General features: G+C 35.9%; 2 protein-coding genes across 4 annotated transcripts in view; one reads left to right on the top strand and one right to left on the bottom strand.

Moving 5' to 3' along the window:
- Ge-1 (Enhancer of mRNA-decapping protein 4 homolog Ge-1) overlaps window positions 1-785 on the top strand; it is a 152,624-nt gene extending 151,839 nt beyond the window's left edge. Inside the window, exon 25 of the mRNA XM_089249021.1 lies at window positions 392-785. Within this exon, the coding sequence (XP_089105147.1) occupies window positions 392-578 (187 nt within the window). The 3' untranslated portion in view covers window positions 579-785. The remainder of the gene's footprint in view (window positions 1-391) is intronic.
- A 2,365-nt stretch (window positions 786-3,150) lies between these two features.
- Window positions 3,151-17,580, bottom strand: part of DEF8 (differentially expressed in FDCP 8 homolog) — a 39,764-nt gene continuing 25,334 nt past the window's right edge. For all 3 annotated transcript variants that reach the window (XM_089248975.1, XM_089248973.1, XM_089248974.1), the window contains 4 exons: window positions 16,400-16,513; window positions 16,052-16,273; window positions 12,787-12,896; window positions 3,151-3,606 (listed from right to left, as the gene is read on the bottom strand). In XM_089248975.1, coding sequence (XP_089105101.1) covers window positions 3,531-3,606; window positions 12,787-12,896; window positions 16,052-16,273; window positions 16,400-16,513 — 522 coding nt within the window. In that variant the 3' untranslated portion in view covers window positions 3,151-3,530. The remainder of the gene's footprint in view (window positions 3,607-12,786; window positions 12,897-16,051; window positions 16,274-16,399; window positions 16,514-17,580) is intronic.

Below are 17,580 nucleotides of genomic sequence, written 5' to 3'. Positions count from 1 at the left end.
ATTCGCGCTAGAGGGGATCCAACAGAGTAATAAAACTTCTGTTCATCTGTACTTTTTTCTGCAATAAATGATCCTTTTTCTGGGATTTACTAATCACTTATATCAACGTAGTACTTACATATGTAAAATTTCGTTTCATTTTGACGACTTCTTCTGGGTGCGTAAATTTTTATGGCAATGAGTGTATATTGTAAGAGGAGACACAAAAAAATTGTCCTTGGTTACTAGTACCCTGTTTTGGCCAAAAATTGTTTTTGTAACCAAGTCATTTTGCTGTGGTTCGAATAAATCTTACGTGATACTGAAATAGTGCTTAAAAATTTTTTTCAGTGATTTCTTTTTGTCATTCATTTGTGCGATATATAGGCTTTATTTGTGCTTTTTGTTTTAGGTACATCGAAGATGCTATCACCAGTCTCGACAGGGATGATCCAATAACCAAAGAGCACTTAGGCAGAGTGGCAAATACTTTAGAACAGAGAGCCTTAGCATTTTTGAAACAGAATCCTAATCATCGAATGACTCGTAACTTGAAGCGCATCTTGATGTCGATTAACTCTTTTGGTTTAGATAAGTAGTTACTGTTAGGTTTTTTATTTTTTTGACTGGCACTCATTTGTTTACTTATATTCTAGAAATGATCAAAGAAATGGTCAAAGTTTATTTCTTTTCTGTGTCGAAAAATTACTTTGAAAAATATTTGTTTTGTCATTATTTACTCATGCGATTGAACTGTGTAAATGAGAAACAAAATGTCAATAAAAGATTTTTGTATTTTCTATGTATTTATTTTGGTTTAGTGAATTAATTCTTCAAACCATTCATTATTTTCACTTGACAAATGAAAGTTATGCATTTCATTAGTCACTCAGGGAATCATAAACGAGTGGCACTCTGGGGTCTGATGCATTGGTGCAATACATCTAACCTTAATTTTGGGACAAGGCTTCTAAATAACAATTAGAAATCAATACTAGGTTTTTGATTCTGGGCCAGTAACTTTACAATAGTATTTATTACAGAATAAGCCACTTTGATGGATCTGTGCCAATGTTTCCAAACTTTTTGGCCATTCAAATGAAAGTTCTAGGGAACTGTTCATCTACAGCTGTTTTCCGCTGCTATTCATAATTATGAATTAAGATATTTTATTTTTGTACATTTTTTTTACATTCTACCCTTTTTGAATGAATTTTAGCGTTCATGAAATATCAGCTACTATATAGTAGTGTATATACTACTATAAATCAACTACTATATCAACTGATAGCATTCAGGAAAAAAATTCAAACTCACTAAGTGGAATGTATCCTTAAAGCAACATTTGAACAAACATTCCAAATGGAATATCAATGTCCATAATTATGCATGCACATATAAAGCTAATTACCATTCTTTGAGCATCTGGCTACATATACGTAAGCAACTTGTCTCAGCATATTCTGACTTCCTTTTGGCAAAGTTAGACTGAACTGCTTTCTAGTGTGACACTTTTTCAGAGATTATCATATGCTTATGAATGAATTCAAATCAAAACCAATAAAAGCACTGTTATTTTGCCAAATCAGACTACTGTAGATCATGCAATGTATCAACTGTGCAACAACATTTACATCCCTCTGTATTTGGTATTCATCCACAGAGAGATGAAATGATTACAACAGGATTTGGCTACATATGCTGAATGATTTACCATAACATGTTTTGAGGAAATATTTGTTTCCCCAACTCTCCTGCAATGAATCCAACTGATTTTCAGCAAATTCTGAAATAAATGTGAAAAGTTGAGCTCTCCCTGAAGCACCAGCTGACAGTTTTTCAAGGTGCTTGGACAGCTAGCTAATACCAGATCAGCATAGTTCCATCACAAGCATTATAAGAAGTGTAGCCAGAGGAGAATTTACAAAATTTTAATTCACCCTCAAATTCATATGTGCACACCTTTTATGTCCGTAGATGTGCTTATTTTACGAACTCAATCAGTTTGTAAAATAGAAAAAAAAAAAAAAATTCAAAGAAATGGCATATTGTTTAGAAATGGGACTAGTTTTTAACACCAAGCAGACGATATTCGAGGTTTTCCGGTTTGTATCAAAACACAATTTTTAGAGAATGGTTGACCTACAGCTGTTTTCTACTGGTATTCATAAAATCTTACACATTTTTTTGCACTCTACCCTTTTTATAAGCAAATACTACAAAAATATATGTTCAAATGCTGTCTAGTTTTGTATCTGATGAGCTTCAACATTCATTTGAAGAGTGTAAGTAAAATTATACAAATACACGCCACAACAGGCAAAATGCCCATAATAAATATGGATGTCATATTTCAAAAATACAGCAACCCAGTTAAAAATGCAATTACAAACAATATATATATATACGTGATGAAATATTATACAATGCCCTTAAAGAATACTTATGGTTGTCTTTTATTCTAATTAATGGATAACTTCTCGATTTACCCCAACATGTTTATTGTATTTCTTTTTAAACGTGTCAGTTGTGTTATAATTTACTACCTCCGGGGGTAAGCTATTCGATTTATTAACAACCCTATTAGAGAAAAATTCCCTGCGACACCATAACCTTGCATTGTCTCTGACCAATCGATACTGGTGTCTCCCTTGTCAAAGCAGTCTATTTACGGCGTATTGATAATTCATGAACAATGTTCAGAAAACCTAAAAAAAAAAAGTGTCACTCGTCAATCAGAATTCTCAAATCGGTGACTAGTTGCATCCAGGATAAGGTACAGTTGATACTCATCATAATGACCCTAAAAGTTATCCTATACCAGTCATTGTAATGAAATGGTCGCTATAAGTCCCAGATTTTTTCACATAGTTATTATCTTACAATCCATTTTCGTTTTGATATAATGTCCGTTTCCAACAACAATGATGTCTAGATCATTTTAAGAAGCATCGACTGACTGTATGTAGGTGTATTATTTCTCACAGAATCTCAGTTAAGAAAAGCTGGTCAATATAGAACGAGCACTTCTGTTACAAAAATGTGTGCTGTTTATCCTTACAATAAATACTGCATATGTGTTTCTGTGTGGGAAAAGGTATTGAAAGCTTAACATATGAATTTTAACTTTGTGAATGAATTTTGATTGTTTATATATTTTTTTTCTTTCTTAGTACATCAGCTCTCTTTTATTCCATAAACAAATACTTAATGTGTACAAAGTATACACCAAATGACCAGCATCAATTTTATTCATTTGATTGGTGTTGGAAAAATAAATGTTCAATAATAATATTTAAGCTCCAAAAAAGAATGACAACTGCTGAGAACATTGCTGATAAAGGATAATACAAAACATTCAGAATCAATCATGCTGACATGACCTTGTTTCATTAGTGGTGATCAATACAACTTTTATTGAAAATAAAGCTCCGACTTTTAGGTATAATTTAATCAATCTGTACAGGTAAAAATATACATATTATTTAAAAACATTTTATAGCTCTGAATTTCAATAATGATAAATTAAGATGCAAAGATGCAAGAGAACATCAACTCTGTTGTTCCTTTTGCTTAGCTCTCCTGGCACATTTTGGACAATTGCCCTCCCATCTTGAGTGACATGCTCTGAAAAAAAAAAGAAGAGTTTTCATATTTATAAGGGGGGAAAACGACGTTTAACTGATGAACGAGAGCAATTCAGTACTAAAAATTATATGGGAAGGATCATGGAAATTCAGTGGTCGGCAAGGAAAGAAACTATCTGACAGATGTACTTTTCCCCTCGTCAACCACTGCAACAATACAATATTTCCTGTCACCTTTTAAAATAAATGAAATGAAGTTTTCAAAAATATATCAATTGCTATGATAGGAGACTATCAAGGGGTTATCTGACTACCTTTCTTAGCACTTTTTTATAAAATGCCACTGGAGTGAACTTTAATAACATTTTCTGACGGAAAGTGTTTCGAAATGGTGAAAAGAATAATACATTTTAGACTACAGATCTCATTTTCTATGAAAAAGCATTTTTTGTCAAATTTTGAGAAAAATTCATATAACATTTGAAACAACTGCAAAAATTCAGATGAAAAGTTTTATTATTTTCACAGTGCATTCAGCAAGTGATGATGCAGGTTATGAACCATAATTGAAAGCATTGTACAGTAGACCCTCGATAACCTATCCAGTAACTCAATGTTTTTTAGGCGGATTTTCTTCGCGCATAGAAAAGGAAAACACGTCACTGTATGTCTCTGTGCATCAATTTATACTATTTAAATGGAATTTTTCGACTGACTTCAAATACAACGCCACAGAAGGCAAAATGCCCAACGAGGTGGCTGAGAAAAAGATGCCCATAAAAATATGGATGTCATATATTTCAAAAATACAGCAACCCAATTAAAAATGCAATTAATAAAAATTATAAACAATACATACACTGTGATAAAATATTATACAATGCTCATAAATAATACTTATGGTTGTCTTATTCTAAGAATGGATAGCTTCTCGATTTACCGCAACATGTTTATCGTATTTCTTTTTGAACATGTCAATTGTGTTACAATTTACTACCTCCGGCGGTAAGCTATTCCATTTATTAACAACCCTGTTAGAGAAAACTTCCCTGCGACACCTTAACCTTGCCCCTCACCAATTGATACTGGTGTCCCCTTGTAAAAGCAGTCGATTGACGGTATACTAAAAGTTCATGGTTCATCCCATTGAAAATTTTGAACACTTTGATCATATCGTCCCGGGACACCTGCATTCATCCAATGTAAACATATTTAAAAAAAATGTTGCTTCATAACTCAAGCCCCGCGTGCCAATAAGGACACGCATACCTCTTCTCTGCACCCCCTTCAACCAAGTCTAAGAGACCTTTTTGAAAATGAAATCACGCATTCTATTCGCTTTTTGACCCCTGCTGAACAATGTTCAGAAAACCTAAGCCGCTCATCAATGAGAATTCCCAAATTGGGATAGTGACACCATTCATCTCATAAGAGAACTGTGGGTTGTTCGAACCAAAATGAGCGACCATGCACTTATCAGCGCTAAACGTCATGCTCCATTCATTTGCCCATGCTGCAATACTGTTTAAGTTGGTCTGGAGCAACTCCCTATCGCTTTGATTCCCGATTACCCCCCATTAGCTTCACATCATCTGTAAATTTGCTAGTAATCCCATCGATACCCTGATCGAGTTTATCGATAAAAAGTGAAAAAAGTATGGGGCCAAGGACACTTCCTTGCGGAACTCCACTTGTGACGCCTGTCCAAACCAGAGAATTCCCCGTTTACGATAACTAGTTGCGACCTATCTCTTAACCATGATTCTATCCAATTCAGCAAGTTGCCCCCAATTCCAACCTCGTGTAAATGCTTCAAGAATTTACCATGTTGGACACGATCGAATGCCTTCTGGAAATTGAGGTAAACAACATCTACATTTTTGCCTTTACCCAAAGCCTTAGTCACGTAATCATAGAAGCAAAGGAGGTTAGTTACACATGACTTCCCCTTCCTGAACCCATGCTGATTATCCGACAATACATTATTCTCGTCTATCCACTTCAATAACTGCCTTTTGATGATAACTTCCAAAATTTTCAAAAGGGAACTCAGTGAACGATAATTGGACACAGCTTCTCTACTACCCTTCTTAAATATCGGAACAACGTTAGCAAGTTTCCAATCCCTTTTGACGATACCCTCAGCAACACTACCCCTATATATCTGTATGACTGGCCCCAACAATTCATTGGCACATTCCCTGAGGACCCTGGGATGGATATCATCTGGTCCTGGTGCTTTGCTTGCACATACATTTCTTAGAAGATTTAGGACCTCCACGTCTTCTACTTGAATATTGTTGAGGGTTTTATTACCCCCATGCAACACCTGCATATCGAATATCATTATCTCCATTAAAAACCGACGCGAAAAAGTCATTGAAAGCACTTACACATGCCTACACTGCTCTCTAACCTAGAGCCTCCTATTGAGAGGGGGCCAACTGTTTCCTTTAATCCATTATTGACGTATCGAAAAAATGATTTCGGGTCAGAGCCAATGTTATCTGCCAACCTAGATTCAACTTCCTCTTTACAAATACAAATAAAATACAAATACAACGCCACAACAGGCAAAATGCCCAACGAGGTGGCTGATAAAAAGATGCCCATAAAAATATGGATGTCATATGTTTCAAATGTTTAAATCCCTTATCGCTTTCTTCAACACTCTTCTTTTATCAGTAAACAATGATAGGTCACCTCGTCCACTTTTATACTCTCTGAATGCTCTTTTCTTTTTTTCTTTTCAAGATAAAGGTTATGCACACTATCCGTGAACCATAGAGGGTGCGATGTACAAACACGCTTTTTTCGAACAAAGGGTATGACGTCGTGCAAAACAGAGGACAGCTACGTACTAAATTCTTCCCATTGCCTACTGATTTCAATCAGTCTTTGAAAACTTCCGCTAACCTTCCACTCAAAACATCAAAGTTAGTTCTCCGAAAACAAGGAACCAGCCTTCTGTTATCAACCTTACCCGAGGAAAAGTAACAGTGAAATCTGATGATACGATGATCACTGGAAGAAAACTCTTCCCCCACCGAAACACGTTCAACAAGATCCTCAGAACTAGTAAGAACTAAATCCAAAATAGCAATACCCCTAGTGGCTTCTGATACATGCCGATACAAAAAATTTTCAAGCACCAACGTAAGAAAAAGTCTCTTTCATACTGATCTCCAGATGAAAGGTTCTCCCAATCAATATACCTGGGTAATTGAAATCCCCTAGTATGAGAACCCTCTTACGCTTACACATGTAGGAAATTTCATCATGCAATTTGGCGATGTAGTTTGGATCCCTATTCGGTGGATTGTAACAAACCCCAATAATAAGTTTATGACGTCTTTTGTTCTCAAGCTCAACCCATATAGTTTCAATATCACTTCCCTGCACGTTACACTCTCTAGCCTTCAAACATGATTTCACGTATATCAACACTCCACCCCTTTCCTATCAGATATATTTCTCAAAAAAGTATCGTATTCCGAGATGTGTAAGAAAGATTCATCCCCATCGTTTGCCCAAGATTCTGTAATGGCTATAAGATCCAGGCCCTCCACAACTACCAAAATTTTCTAAAAAATCTTTCTTATTACCCAAGCTCTTGGCATTTATTAGCACACATTTTAATTTTCCCGGTAATTTAGTGTCAATCGAGAAGCCATCCAAGTCAGAGGTGGGTAATTCTCTGTCAGTACTGTTGTGATTATCATTAACTAACCCGCATTCCCAACTACGTGGTCTGGGAGGAAAAACCTGACGTAAGACTATCATAAACCTCCCAGACCTTCCTCTTATTTAGATGGATCCCATCCGAACGAAGCCACCTATCAGTAAATGCAGGAAGCTCCAAAAACGTGGCCCCAAGTGAGGAGCAAATGTCCTTCAGGCCTATATTGAATTGGTGGATCCTATTCCTATACCCCCTACTACCCCTTGGCAGCACTGGAATCACTGCCACATCTGAACCCCCCTCCCTAGCAGATAATAGTAAATCCCGGTACTCTGACAGAGACTCACTAATATTCGCTTCTACCTGATTCGTTCCCACCCACAAGGGTAACTTTCGGCGATAAAAAACGTCTCGAACGTTGCAAATCTTTCCCCCCAGGAAGACAACAGCACTCGAAACCCCGAAAATCCCTACATACTCTGTTCCCAAATTCCCTAACCATGAAATCGCCGATGATTAAACCCTTATCACTATTCCCCTCTACCTCATCCACGACCACCTATTCACCCTCTAAACTGTCGTTTGTAGAGATTGCTTCTTCATCAACAGGTGGTTCGACGACCAGTGGCTCTGTTATAACTGGGCAATCTAGCACCCTCACTTTTTCCTGTAAAGCTTCGACCTCGAGTTCCAGCCCTGCCCTATTCCGTAATTTGCATGCGCTCATCTGATATGCGCCAGATATCTACTGTATTTTATGCTTTGAAGTTTACCCAAATCTGAAGCTGTGCATGTGAATTTTTTGAAATTTCATTCAACATATCGTGTATAAAATACTGTAATTAGGCAAATATATGTGACAGACCTTAGATTTTAGTTCAAGTTATACATGGCAGAATATTGTATTATCATTTTGCAATGATTTAAGATTTTCTGAAATCATGTTTCAAACACAAGTAAAATGTCTAATATAGTATTCTTTGTAAAATACATTTAAAGTTTTTATTGACAGATTACTTGAAAGTAAAAATGCAATACTAAAGTGGACGTAACTGTGACTTTAATAAACAAAGCAAGGCTGTTTTGGAATTACAAGAAATAAGGCTTTCATAAAAAATATATTTAAAAAAATATCAATATTTTTTTCTAAAATAGCGTTTTTAAGATGGTCAGATACCTTAAGACAGGACTTGGATTCCCTATTAAAGAGAGTACAACCCTATCTGTTGTAGGTCCAGAGGAGAATGAAGAAATTGAGAAATAAAATAACCCTGATGGCAATGGGGTTGTTCTGGTTGAACATTAAACTCTTTAAGAACTAATCAACCCCAGTAGCCAATCCAGCATAACAATTTCACTCAACTTGAGCTGATGCATTAAATATGGACTCAAGATTTAGTCCATAAAACTGTGGAATAAAAACTCTAAAAATTCACCAAAATGAATTTTCTCGAATTTTCAGGAACAGAAGCCGTCTCAATGATGACAAACATTTGAGTAAGAGAAATTTCGCCGGTAATGACAAAAACAGCTAAACCTGACTAAAATCTTATTTCAAATCAGGTCATTATCATGTGTATCAATCAGCACATCTACAGATTTTTGAATAAATTCTGCACCCCTGGCTCTGATGTTAGTTTTACCAACAAAGTTACATAAGGAGTCCCTTATGTAAGAAGTTTTAAAATTCTTTTAAAAAAAGGGCTAATTTTTAAATGAGAAACAAACATTCCTCGGCTGAAAATCGCTACCTACTGTAAATGAACTTTCACTCACAGATATGTCCTCCAATCTCTGTATACCACATCATTTATTGTTAGTGAATCGCTGTGTAAGTTATTCGTGTTTGTGTAAGTAATCCTGCACTTGCAAGCGGTGTTCACCAATAGGGATGGTACGAATAGTGATTTGGCCGAATATTGAATATTCAGCTGATGTTTTGGCCAAACAACAAATATTCTGCAGCCAAATATCAATTTTCTTTAAATTAATCAAAGTTATAAATAAAATTGGTGGTTTTAATTGAAAATTAAATTACTGGTAATTTTAAATGATATTGCACTTCAATTATGTAATTTATTATGTAAATAAATATTAAAAACTGTGGTAATTGAAAGATTTTTATTGTCATGATACTGACAATCAAGTTTAATGCTGATATACAGTCAAAGTTTGTAAATTCAAAATCCAAAGTCACTGGAAAGAAGTTCGAATTATCCAATTAATTTATCCAGGACCTATAAAAAGGCTACAAATTGAAACTTAATCATCAGTTACAAAACTTTCCCAAATTTTAATTATAATTGTAATAATTGACCTTGGCTATTGTTCTGGAATCAACATCACTAGAATTTCTTGACCATACCTTATTTAAGGAAACAATTCATGGTCACATATTCACTTACCTTCAAAGTGATGCTGATGATGGCATCTATTCAAAAAGCTCTCATTACTGGGGGGGGGGGTTTAAGTTGGGTCCCATTTGGTATACCAGATGTACAAGTACGAAATGCAAATTTCAGACAACAGATGACGCACCAATGCAGTTTGTGCTATAAAGATTTGACACTGTGCCATTTTTTGTGGCATCAACAAGTGTGAGAAGCGCACGAGTGATAACTTGGAAAAGTGTGTGCATAGTGTTGTGTTCAATATGTCGAAATTTATACCGAACAAAGAGCATTCACGGACAGCATTAATTTTTTGTTTTCATTTGAAGAAAACTGCTGAAAGATTCAGATGAGATGGGATGACATTCAGATGAGATATTCTTTCTCTATACACTAATCTTCTGATTCTCTATTCATACAAATCCTCTCGAAGCGATTTCCTGGTAGAATGACTTTATTTTCTCTCCCTGATGGTTCACCACTCTGATCTGTCGCCATTTAGCTGCCATATATTTTCATACCTGAATATGGGAGCCATGTCAGATTTGTGTTGGTGAAACTCAAGAGTTTTTGTGTGTGTGCCAACATTCGGCATGTTTTGTGTTCAGTAGGTGGTGCCATCTATCAAGGGCTGTAACTAGATACTTTCTCAAATGGGGCAAGCACACAGTTTGACACCCTGTGTAATGTAAAAGCAGTTATAAAGGGGGTGAATTCGGCGCCCACTCTAGTCCAGAGCCCGGGGACACTAGACCCGCCTGCTCTTCTCCCCACCCTAGTCGCAGCCCTGCATCTATCCTCCAAATTGGTAATGCATGGATTTGAAATTTAATGTATACATATTTGTGTTGTAGGACTGTGTGTGATTTTCGTGGCAACCAGAGCTTTTTTCCAAATAAATAGCCAACTCAAAATTGGAAAACCTTAGAAAATCATATTTTTACCTGATTACCACTGCGCAATTGGATTGCGCAGTGGTAAACCTGGATTTTCACCAAAGCCAAAATCGGAAGGGGACCCCGCCCAAGAAAATTAAAAATATTTTTGTAGAAAATTAAAATATTGGAGAAAATAGTCTTATATTATGTTAATTTTTAAATTTCTTCTTGAGCATTACTGATACACAATTTCTGTGGAAGAAATCCTTGTGCCCCTCCAAAAGACGATTCTGTGTACATAGCAGTGATTTCCGCAATGCGAAATGGTGATTACCACATAGCAGCTGGAAGACAGAACTGTGGATATTCAAGGTAGAGTTTTCACAAATTTGTTTTTTTTTCCTGAACAATCTCGGAAAATGTGTAACACTTTGAGCAGGCATTCCAAATAATTTATGATTTTTAAAGAAATGCGCATTTGCAATTTTGTAGGAACAAGGTGAATTTACGCTGTCTTTATAAATGCAGGCAGATAGCTGCGAAAGTACCGTAACTTCCGGTATGTAACCGGAGGGGAGAAAATACGCAGGGGAATACAAACTCCAAAATTTGAAAATTCTCTACACGACCCCACATTAAGGGAAGTAACTAAATTTCTTCAACAACTCGTGTGCGTGTGTATATCAATACAATACAGTACAGCAGCGTTTCTCAACCTATGGTCCGCAGACAGACTTGATAATTCAATTTCAACTAAATGAAAAATTATTGAACTATTGCAATTGATATTAGCAATATCCACATGGGTTCAAATAAAAATTGTACCTTCATACTTAGGACTACCATACCTAGTCAAGGAAAATGCAGGAAATCATTTTCCTAAATACAGGATGTTACTAATTATATGAAAAAATTGCATTTAAGACAAATGTGCTGCTAATCACGGCTAAAATGGATGAAGAGTAGAGTAATAAATGGCCGATACAAATCGCAGTGAAGAAAAATGTATTTCACAAAAAAAACTTAAAATGGCAATAATGACCATATTTATTTGAGAAAAATAAGAGGTAATGCGATCTTAAATACAGTGAAAAATGGCACGTCACCAATTGTCATTAAAGAGATTGCAAAGTCGGCAAAATCCATAATTGTACTTAAAATTGATAAGAAATTGAGAAAAAACATTGAACCTGAACTGTATATTTTGTTATATTTATCATAATAATTTAAGAAAAAGTTTACGATTTTAGAAAAATTATGAATTCAAATAAGCATCGTTGGGAAAACAAGACAAAAGTTTAAAAAAAATTCAAAACAACCGAAAATAAAGGAATGCCCCGTAATACGGGATGTTCAGTGGTCCGTTGAATTGTTTCAGATATTTTACTGGTCCTTGGGTCACAGAAAGGTTGAGAAACGCTGCAGTATAATATACTAAGTAGTAAAACCACTTTTTCAAGGTCGCGCGATCGTGATGGACTGTGGAGGAAAGGGGAAAAAGTTAGGGCATTTTTCTTCTTCTTGGAACTAAGAAAGAATGCGTTGTACAGGACGCATGAGCCAAATTTTCATGCATTCTTCTCTGAAGTTCTGGGTATTTGAATAGATTATAGTATTACATGATATAGGGCATCCATGCCATCTCTGCTCTCTTACAGAAAAGAATATACACCACACAATGAAATATAATTGGCAAATTTTTAATTTATGCAAAAAATTCCAATTAATATACTTTTTACAATTACTCCATTGCGCTTGGATTTACACAGATATTCGGCAAAAAGGCTAAATACTGAATAGTGGCAGAATATTAGTGCCGTCCCTATCATCAATACACATCCAGATGTGCGACTAAATTCAATTTTGTTGAGAAGTAAAAATACTCTTTCCAATTTTACGTAATTATTTTTTTATAGTGTTATTTCTGGTTTAAAAAATACCCCTCACTTTACAAAAGTACCCCTTAAAATTTTGGAAAAGTGAAATTACTGTCCAAAATTATATTTTCGGATAACACTGTTTGCAAGCATGTAAAAAAATAGGCTCAATAGAAAAATTTCTTTTTCTTTGTTTTATCCAGGACATGGTTTCCACTATTGGTGAATCTTTGTATGGGAAAGAAGAAATATGTTTTATTAAAAGAGCGAGTAAATGAACACTGGAAGGGTTAACAGATTCACACGTTGGTAAGACTGGGCTTAAATACTTTTTGAAAGTGTTTTATCAAAAAATTTTAGAGGTGATGAATTTATGGAGTGGAGTATACATACTGATGAAATAAAGAATTGCAGCCAGGACAAGAAACTGTCTGCAGATAGAAAGGATACAGAACTTCTTCTGACTTGCAAAACTCGCAGATGAAGCCTTTTCCTTTACACCCCTAGAAAAAGAAAAGAGAAAGTTCACATGAATTAAGCATTATACAAATGAATCCAAATATATAAAAAGTGCATAAAAAAGTCCCTTTATCTTTGAATGACTCACGAACCGTTGATCCTAGAAGCACATACCTCTGATTGGAAAAAGTATTCAAGCAACGTGTAGACACCAGATATGTCATTGATATTGCCAGAGGTTGTATGGTTATTAAAATAAGAAAATTGACTTTTTGTTCTATCACCATGTCCTATAAACCCAATTAGAAATTGTTGCCCTGTCTCTTCTGACCAAAAAAAATCAGTGTTTTCAAGGACAATATTCACAGACTTCAAAAAAATTGTATATGAAGCATAGAATGAGCTTGTCTGTTAGTTTATATGGTTCTTTCCTTTAAATTATTTTTGAATTCAAATATCTCAGTGAATATTGCACTTAAAACATTTTTTTTGTTTTTTGAGTTCAATAGAGACAGGGAAGAAGTTTTTCCCAATCGGTTTTCTAGGACAGGATGACCAAACAAGAAGTTAATTTTCTTATTTTAATAACCATACAAGGCCTTACAATATGAATGATGTATCTGAGGTTTGCACCTTATTTGGATACTATTTTCCAATTGCGAGTATACTTCTAGGATCATCGGTTTGCGAGTTATTCCAGGATAAAGGGACTTTTCTATGCACCCTGTATTTAACAAGGAAATGAATTTTTTTGTTCTTTTTACAGATTACAAGCAGTTTAAAAAAAAAATTTCAACTTTGAGGTGCAAATGCAAGCTGGTCTTTCATTCAAAAATTTTTTCCACAGAGAGGTGCAGACCTTTAACAAGATACTTACATAAGCACTAAAATTCAGGTGTCTGTTATTTTAATTTCTCAAGTTATCAATTGTTTCCCTAAGTATCAGCTACGTGAGGTCATAACGATTTCCACAAAGCTAGTCAGTTTGATCATTTTTGTCGCACCACGGTCATTTTCTGCCCACGAGGGCTAATTAGACTGGGACCTCCAATTTATTGCCGATTTCGAACGGCAGGCTTGTTTCTTGTACTTATCAAGAGGTTGGTGTGCTAACCCCTCGATGGGGGGGGGGGAACTCCCTGCGGTAGCAATTTTTTGCTGCGGTGAAGTCGCCGTTTTTTTGTACCCCAATGTCAGGAAAGTTTTCTGACAAGGACAAACCGGGTATCGAACTCGCGACACCTCTAAACATCCTTTGGTACTTAACATGAGTATCTTATTGACCCGGGCTGAAACCAAACAATAAAATAATTTTTTATAAAACTGTGTGTGTGTGGGGGGGGGGAGGTGAGCAGAGTTTGAATGAGGCTTTTTTTCATCTTTTCCTGGTTTCCCTGATACCAAAGCCATTGAAAGATGAAATAATAGACATTCTAAGTCAGCAATGTTATGTTGATGATGCCCCACAAACAAAGATGGGAAGAAAAAAGATTTTGAAAAATAGATTTTCTTCGTTCTTTTATTAAGTTTTTTTTTTAGGAAAGACTTTGAAATGCCATATTTTGTATAATCTAACAAATACAAATGCAAAGGACACCACAGACAAGATGGCAGAAATAATACTTGCACTAGACAGTCTTCACCACGAATTACATGAGCATTCATCATAACAATAAACTCATGAGGTCATGCAACATTGTGCTTACCAAGTTTATGCCACAGTTTATTTCCACTAACTCTATAATATCGTAATATCAATCTATTCACTGAGCAACCTGAGGAGAAATGTCAGGCTGGTCTTGATGGAGACCACAGGCCAGTTAGATTTTATGGTCGTTTTCTAACTTTTTCCTTCCCCCCCCCCCAAAGACAGGGGGTGCACATAGAGCCCATGGCCCCCAAGCCGGCCAAAAATTAGAAGCATAATTTAATATAGATGGCTTTTTTCTCAGCCAGAGATATCAAGGAAACAGTTATTTTCCGGATATTATGCTGAGGTGAGCTCGGAAAGAAAAGTCATCACGTCTCCGCCGGGACTCCAACCCAGGCCCTCTTGCATACCGGGCAAGCATGCTACCATCTACACCACTGGAGACACATGAATCTGCCTTCCAAATTTCACGCACTGTGTCGTGAGGCGCTGAAGTAGAGGCATTAGTAGCCTTTCTTAACTTCAGGAAATGGCCCCCGGGTGGGACGGTTTAGAGAGATATAGATGGCTTTTTTCTCAGCCAGAGATATCAAGGAAACAGTTATTTTCCGGATATTATGCTGAGGTGAGCTCGGAAAGAAAAGTCATCACGTCTCCGCCGGGACTCGAACCCAGGCCCTCTTGCATACCGGGCAAGCATGCTACCATCTACACCACTGGAAAATAATAATCCGGAAAATAACTGTTTCCTTGATATCTCTGGCTGAGAAAAAAGCCATCTATATCTCTCTAAACCGTCCCACCCGGGGGCCATTTCCTGAAGTTAAGAGAGGCTACTAATGCCTCTACTTCAGCGCCTCACGACACAGTGCGTGAAATTTGGAAGGCAGATTCATGTGTCTCCAGTGGTGTAGATGGTAGCATGCTTGCCCGGTCTGCAAGAGGGCCTGGGTTCGAGTCCCGGTGGAGACGTGATGACTTTTCTTTCCGAGCTCACCTCAGCATAATATCCGGAAAATAACTGTTTCCTTGATAATTTAATATGTCGATAAAAAATTAATATATCGAAAGAAAACACCTTTTATATGCTATTTTAACCAATTTCTAATTTCTGTTAATTTAAATGTTTTTTGAAGTGTACAACTCAAAATTTCTCTGGAAGAAAATGTTTATACCTCCCTCCCAAAGCATTTTGTGCCCCTCTATAACCTTGTGGTTCGAAGCAGAGGTAATTAACTCAGATTCCTCTTTCTATCAAGTTCCATGTCAGCTGACATGGTTTTCTTGTTGCGCAGTATTTCTGACTCTTTATCAGCCCAGCTGAAACCAACATGGATCATAGCGCTTCTTTCTGGGGCTTATACAATAGGAACACTAGTAGTCACAACATATTTTGGCCAGGTAGTGTGTATGTACAAAATAAATATCAATGATAAATATATCCATATTAAATATTATAGTCTTAAAAAATAAAAATACATATGGAATTACGTTTCATGAATTCTTTTTTTCCAAGGGAAGCAAAATTTAACAATTTATGCAAGTTACCTGACAGTCTTCGACGATATGCTTTAGGAAAACAGAGTGGATATTTTCTAAAAAATCAAGCAAAACGCCTGAGATGATGTCAGTCAGATCTTTCATAGAGTATGTGTGTGCACTTTCGACAAAATGCTGCCTTTCTTTCAGCAACAGTAGCATCTTCTCATCCTGCGCTGATCGACAAGACATAAAATATTGCTTCATCAGCAAAATATCCAGCCTCAGTTTCTGCAAACAATAACAATGATTTTGTTTGTTATCAACTAACTCCAGCTTGTAAAATGTACACCAAAGAAAGTTAGCATTTCTTATCTTTTATATTTTCTTATCAATAGATTGAAAAAAAAAACCTACTTTCACTGTTTTAAGTTCAGGTACAAAACCAAAAAGTGCTGGATTCAGAGATTCTATATTCAGCACTGGCTTGTGCTGCATAATTTTTAAGTATTGTAGAGAGGCCTGGCACACCTGTTCAAAACACAATTAGCACTCAATGAAAGTCAAAGATACATCAAGGATCTCAGTCATGTGAATTATTTAAATCTATACATACAGTATGAAATGTACTGCATGCATAGTACATTTTAAAACACTATATAAACACAGCAAATACGCAGCACCCCCTTCCTTCTACAGTGATGTGCAAAATTGAAGAATAATTGACAAAATGCAGTATATCTGAAATAGTACCCAATAAAAATATAATTAATGATTTTTTCTTTCATTTCTACTTACGATACATACATTTTTACTAATATAATCATTTATTTTGTTTTACTACTAATATCTTAATGTTTGCCAAGCACAAAAATTATCACTAGTCATCCCAGTTATCTGATGATTTTGATTATTCAACATAACCTTGGTCCTGTGATTGTTGGATAATCTGTGGACTCCTTGTGATTGTAGCAATGCCTGTCATTGCTTGATAAGATTTTTCGTGGTCATCGTCAATCAGATGAGAACTTCTATTAAAATTGATCTTGTCACATTTCTAAAAATACAGTGATACCTAAGCTAATAAATGCCTCGGCTAATGATTTTTTTCTGCTTCAGCTAACAAAAGTTTTTGTTGATATGGATGCACATACTAACATAAAAAAGCCCCTCATGAGCTGAATTTTAAGGCAATCATCAGAATTAGTACCACTCAAGCCCAATTAACTCGTGTCCAACTCAGAATCTTTTTTCAAATGCACCTCTACTTTTCTTCCTAAAAGTTTCGAACCATTTCATGTGAAATGAAAGATTCAGCTAATAGAAAAATGCATTAAAAAAAGAAGCCCATGTTTTCAGAGCATGCGTTTAATCGGTGAAAGACTCTGCATCAAACTTAACTGTCGGGACAAAGCTTATTTTTTCCATATGCATGTAGTAGATACAGAATTGAGCTGATTAAATCACAAATGAATGGGGACACCACCTATGAACTGGACTAGGCTTTGACAACACCAGGTGTGTCAACTGGTGCTGGTTGTGTACATAAGGTAGTATCTCATCTTTCTATAAATTCTCATTTATCCAATTTTGAAGCT

Source organism: Pholcus phalangioides, unplaced genomic scaffold (assembly GCF_987345545.1).
Source record: "Pholcus phalangioides strain wild (caught in Gottingen) unplaced genomic scaffold, Ppha-v1.0 ptg000021l_1, whole genome shotgun sequence".
NCBI classification, from domain to species: Eukaryota; Metazoa; Arthropoda; class Arachnida; order Araneae; family Pholcidae; genus Pholcus; species Pholcus phalangioides.
Note: the sequence above shows the minus strand (reverse complement) of the source record. Positions and strands in the feature narration are given on the sequence as shown.